This window comes from Epinephelus fuscoguttatus, linkage group LG17, assembly GCF_011397635.1.
Source record: "Epinephelus fuscoguttatus linkage group LG17, E.fuscoguttatus.final_Chr_v1".
In the NCBI taxonomy this organism is placed as follows: domain Eukaryota; kingdom Metazoa; phylum Chordata; class Actinopteri; order Perciformes; family Serranidae; genus Epinephelus; species Epinephelus fuscoguttatus.
In genome coordinates, this window is record NC_064768.1 from 28,180,939 (window position 1) to 28,186,581 (window position 5,643).

At 42.8% G+C, this 5,643-nt stretch overlaps 1 protein-coding gene across 1 annotated transcript; it reads left to right on the forward strand.

Moving 5' to 3' along the window:
* Window positions 1–17: 17 nt before the first annotated feature.
* npy (neuropeptide Y) lies at window positions 18–3,469 on the forward strand. Its single transcript, XM_049603349.1, has 4 exons — window positions 18–1,386; window positions 1,682–1,869; window positions 2,975–3,064; window positions 3,154–3,469. The coding sequence occupies exons 2-4, from the start codon at window positions 1,682–1,684 to the stop codon at window positions 3,173–3,175; spliced, it is 300 nt and encodes a 99-aa protein (XP_049459306.1). The 5' UTR covers window positions 18–1,386; the 3' UTR covers window positions 3,176–3,469.
* The last annotated feature ends 2,174 nt before the right edge of the window (window positions 3,470–5,643 follow it).

Sequence of the window (5,643 nt, forward strand, 5' to 3'; positions counted from 1 at the left end):
GTGTGTGTGTGTGTGTGTGTGTGTATCCCCTGAAGAGGACTAGAAGTTCTAATTCCTGCCTGTGATCATCATATTTCGGTCATGACTTTGTGCTCCATGTTCTCTCACTCGTGTCTCATTCCTCATCTCCCTCTTAGCATCCTGTGTTATACAAAAAAGCCCTTAACGCATCCTCTGCGCAACTTAAAAAGCAGCACTGCTGAAGAATACTGATTTTGATAGATTATATGGCTGCGAGTCGGTATACAAAAGGATTATGAATAGGGTGTAAATGAAGCACTTAGTGATACAGATTCACTTGAAGTGCTATTTGGGTTTTCTTATTAAGTGGGTTTCTTGGAGATTGGGCTCTTCTTTGACTGACGTGTCTTCATATTCACATTTAGGCCTTTTGTTCCCGTCGAGTGTCCCAGTCTCTCTTTCCTGGTGGAATGAACTGCAAACCGAAATTAGTGGACCGATTCAGTCGAACAGCGTGTCAAAAAAGGGCTCATGTGCATGTGAGTCTGTTTGAGGTCTTTTTATTCCAGATCACCCGAGGCGTCTTCATTGGAGCTTCTTCTTTGGTAGGAAGGATTCATTTGAAGTTCGCCCTGCAGTGTCACATCACTGCTATCCTTTTGTGACTTCAGATGGGATTACTGATCCTGTTATGCAGAAGAATCACAACTTGATTGGGAAATAATTTATCACCTTCTTCCTCATAGAGAAGTCTGATAAACCCCAAAACATCACACTCAGCGTGTGTGTATCAATCTGTTTGACGGGGTGTACATGTGCCTGTTTATGCACAGACACCTGCACCTGAGACATAGAATATAATGTTTGTTACATTAACAACACTGTGAGGTATAATCAGTGACATTTTCAAAGGGAATCTTGTGTATCTGGTGCTCCACAGTGACTTTGTAGTTTATTTATCATACTTTCTATAATGTTATTATTGCAGTATCCATTTAATATAGCCCATGGTAACATTAGTTTTCTTATTTGGTTGGTATCCTAAAATGTAGTCTTATTATAGCAGCTGGATTGGCCATGTTCTTTAAAAAAAGAAAAAGAAAAACACTTCTTCCTAATCCCTCTTGACTCACTGGAAAAAAGGCTTATTAGCTCACTCTATTTTTAATTTGCATTGTTATTCTACGTCTTTTAAATTTATGTAAACAGCTTTTTCTAAAAAGCACACTAATGACAGCATCACCGGTGACGTTCACACGGAGAAAGGCAGAGACTTGCGCTAAACGGAGCGCAGCTCTGACGCGTTGTTTCTGCAGCGCTGTCTGGCGCACACAGATATAAAACCCAGCGCGCACCAAGCGCCCAGAAGAGCAGAAGAGACGCCTCGGGACAGCGCGCAAATCTCCCTCTGATCCTCTGGGAAATGTAAGTACCTTGATATTTGATTTACAAAAACCTTGACTTTAAATTATTAAACTTATTGAAAGTCCTTCAACATGACTTTGGTAATGCAGCTGCAAAAGTATTGGAAATCTATAGTAGTATTTCGATTTCTTTTTTACTTCAACCAAGTATACATTTATTCCTCAGGCAATGGCATCAGTAAACAGATATGAATCTTAGTTAAATAAATATTGACAATTAGTTTAAAAAGTTGCATTGGAACAAGTGTCCAGTGATGCAGCATGGACTCAGTTTTCACTTGTCCTTGCTCGGTCAGATGCATCCTAACTTAGTGAGCTGGTTGGGGACTCTGGGGTTCCTGCTGTGGGCGCTGCTCTGCCTGGGCGCCCTGACGGAGGGATACCCGGTGAAACCGGAGAACCCGGGGGATGACGCCCCGGCGGAGGACCTGGCCAAGTACTACTCAGCCCTGAGACACTACATTAACCTCATCACAAGACAGAGGTAGGTGGACTAGTGACTCCTCTCTGCTGGAATAGAATAGAGCAGAAAGCCTATTAATAGAGCGGGAACTAATTTGATTTTAGGTTTGAACTTACAAGGCACTATTTGTTTTCTCCTTGTATGAGTGGATTGGTGATATTTGTCCAGTGACTGGTTGTTTCCACACATTATTCTAGTCTATTTAATTCTGTCCAGTTTCACAAATATGTATCCACTAAGTAGCCTATAATGAGATGACTGCTTTTGGATAAAACTTGTAAGTTCAGTGGTGCTTCAACATGTTCTTCCACTTTCTCCCATAGCCCTAAATTCACTTCTGCTGAGCAGGATTTTAATTTTAAGGGATTGTCTATGATCATGGCTGAAGGTTCACAAAAAATAATATGTTTAATACATTTTTTCCCAGTATCTCTGCTATCATCTAACTAGTTGACAATTGTCTTCCTGCAAACTTTCCTTAACATTTAGCATTTTCCTGTTGTGTTCTTGACATAATCTGACAGTACGTGTGAACCTTTGACATCAAACAAAGTCTACCTAAAGTTTTGCCTGTTGGAGCTGCCAGCTTAAGTCTTGCAAGTCTGGCTGTAGCGTCTCACACCATGTTACAAAGCAGGGAACACCCGCTGCCTATTTGCCACCTGTAAAAAAAAAAAGAAATAAAAAAGAAACTGAGGAGAAATGAATGCCACGGCCAGCATGGCGTATCCAATCACCCACAGTTTTCAGCTTTCTTCTGAATGTCAGGGGCTTGCATGCTGGCTCCAGGCGTTTAGCCACCCAGGGGGACGAGCGCGCTGGCACAGCTTATCATCTGAGGGACAGAAAAGGAAATATGACCACCTGTGATGCAACTCCTGTCTGGCCCTGCAGGGTCTCGGTCTGACTGTGCTTAGTCTTCACTGAGATTATAATTGGACATATGACACAACGACATGCAGAGTAATAACTTGAGTTATTTATTTCCCTGTACTCAGCCGAGGTCTCTCTTTTTCTCTCTGGTGTTTTTTCATTTGTCAGCAAAAGGTCCATGCGGGTGCTAAGTCCTTTAAATGTCCATCTGTCCAATTAACTACCTGCCTGTGTGTCTCTGTCTATGTCTCAGGTATGGAAAAAGGTCCAGTCCTGAGATTCTGGACACACTGGTCTCAGAGCTGCTGTTGAAGGAAAGCACAGACACGCTCCCACAGTCAAGGTGTGTGTGTAAAGCTGTGAGGGTATAAACTCCACATTGTTGTAACTCTCACAGGAAGCTGACCTTGTCCTGTGTTTCTCTCTCAATAGATACGACCCATCATTGTGGTGATGCTGTCATCAGTGTTGGCTCCACATCACTGCCGCCCCGCCGCCGCTGACATTCTGACCTCTACACATCTGTCACTACACACCTTCCTACACCAAAAGACCACCCTGCCTCTGCCCCCTTTACCTCTATGAGCCGCCACGTATATTCGACCCCTCCTCATTGCCCGACAGCTACAGTCACAACTGCTTAAAGTATGTGCCATAAAATTGTAAATAGTTTATTCAGAGTTCTCATCTGTGAAACATAACAGTAAAGTGGAGGAGGGCATGTTGATTGTACTGTATAATTGTGCTATTAAAGATTAATTGTTTGAAGAAATGTGTTGAAATGTAGATTTCATTTTAAACAAACTGCAGCCAGGGTGGTAATTCACTAAACCGTGACAAAAAAAACAGTCTGATATTTGTTTGCAAAATGTCAGAACATAGCCTGAGCAGGGGTGAAATGGAGCACTGACTGATGGCTGACATCACATTATATATTCACCCTGCCACCCAGCTGTCAGATTAGAGAGAACATCAGTCCTGAATGCTCCCCTGATGTGAAAATGGTTTTTACAGCTGCTCTCCTGACACATCTCAGACACTGTTTGCTTGATGTCTTCCCTCATGATGAGAGCGAGTTTGGACTTGCTGTGCCGCACCTTGCCTTCCAGCTGAAACCCATGATGGTGGCAGCTATTGTATCTTGATGACACTGGATAATGGGGCATGGGTACAGTGAAGCTGGGTCCAGCAAGCACGGATGGTCCAGTAAAAGCTTACATGGTCAGAAAACATCAATTTGAAGCTGCCAATTGGGTAGCTAATGGCGCTCTCTTGTGGCCAGAAGGATAAGTACCTACTCTGAAACTAAATGAAGGGAGAAATGGCATTTCCAGGAGCATTATTGCAATTACACGAGTGGTTAGCCTACCGCAGCCTGACATCAAATCAGCCCATAGAGCACAAATCAAGCAGTTAAGAGGCTATGCAGACACACAGTCTGCAATGGAAATTAGATAACCCACAGGACGAAAAACATTCACAGGGGGACCCGATGAGTTCTTGGTATTCATGTGGTGCTTTAACATCTTACCCTAAGCCTGGAACAAGTATTGAATCATTGATAAAATAGTAGCGCCTGGTCAATCCTGACACTGAACCATGAATTGAAGACTTGACACAGCGCTTCATGGTTCTGCCTCTACAAGCTACAGGCTTCGATTCTCTGTGGAGAATATAAAGGTAGTTAAAAAATGAATGCAAACACTACATGGAGTCTGGTAAAACTTAGGCTGCATTAAAAGCTGATCATTTATCCAGGGGTGTAGCACCAAATTCTGGGCGCTATGTGTAAGCCAAATCTGTGGGCCCCCTGCTCTTTCTCTCAAGATCCATGTCCCTTTCACGCACCTTTTGTGTCTGTCTTACTTTTCTTTTTTGAAACCCCAATTTCCCTTTTTCGGGGGAGACATATGACAGTGTTAGTTGGTTCTCCAGCAGCAGAAGCAGTCACTCACTCAGCTCTAGCTGCATTTAGTGAAAAACCCTATAGTGCAGGGGTGGACTAAACCATTTTGTGCCAGTCTTTTAACGTATTTTTCAGTCGATTTAATTTAGTTACGGCTCTAATTACTTGGGGAAGAGGACTGCAGACAAAACCAAACGTTTCATCCGAGGCCCTCATCCAACTGGGGTCCTGTGTAATCAGACCCACTTTTTCCCCTACTGTGACGCCCCTGTCTTCATCCTAAAATTCTCAAGTAGCCTAATTCTTTTTTTTTTCTTCTTCAAACCTGTCTGCATTAGTCTTTGTAGCTTAGCGCCACAAAAGGGTGTAAGCTTTTTATGAAGATTTATGCACTGTTAATCTTGCAGTCAAGTATTTTATACCCATACTGTGCGTGGTTGTGACCGTCACCCACCCTCCCTGGAGACTAGCCTAGTCTGAAGTGGCCTAATTCTGAAGTGTGGACTATCTGTCCAATAACGTTTGTGAAACCATTACAACTGCAGCCAACCCTCACTTAAGGTATTGTTTAGCATGTGTATTAGCCCTTGTTAACACATTAATGGGATATTAAAATTGTCTTAGCCTATATAACTTACTATTATGTTACTCAAGAGGGGATTTGGAGGTCGAATTCAGAGCTCTCTTAGTATTGGCATACATGTGGCTTGTGTAGCTATACTTGTCTTATACTTTTAAAAATATGCTTAAAGTTTTATGATGGTGCCTTATCATGGTAGCTGCATAGACTTAGCCTACTTATGCTTATACTCTTCTGTGGTGGTCGACATGAATGTTCATGGTCTATTCAGAATCACGCAAACATGTGTTTATGTGAATGGACGGGTGTGTGACATGGTGATAGAAAAATACTACATGCTACTATGCCTTCACTTAGCGAGGGCTGTACCTCAGCTGCCATTGGTCGATGCTGTATGACGTCAGGTAATGGGGCGGGGCGTGTCTGTTTGATTGGC

Bases quoted from the DNA above. Each gene is read 5' to 3' on its own strand.
- npy (XM_049603349.1), top strand. From the start codon at position 1,682: ATGCATCCTAACTTAGTGAGCTGGTTGGGGACTCTGGGGTTCCTGCTG. The intron at 1,870-2,974 runs GTAGGTGGACTA...TCTATGTCTCAG, and splicing joins AACCTCATCACAAGACAGAG to GTATGGAAAAAGGTCCAGTC. The intron at 3,065-3,153 runs GTGTGTGTGTAA...CTCTCTCAATAG, and splicing joins GACACGCTCCCACAGTCAAG to ATACGACCCATCATTGTGGT.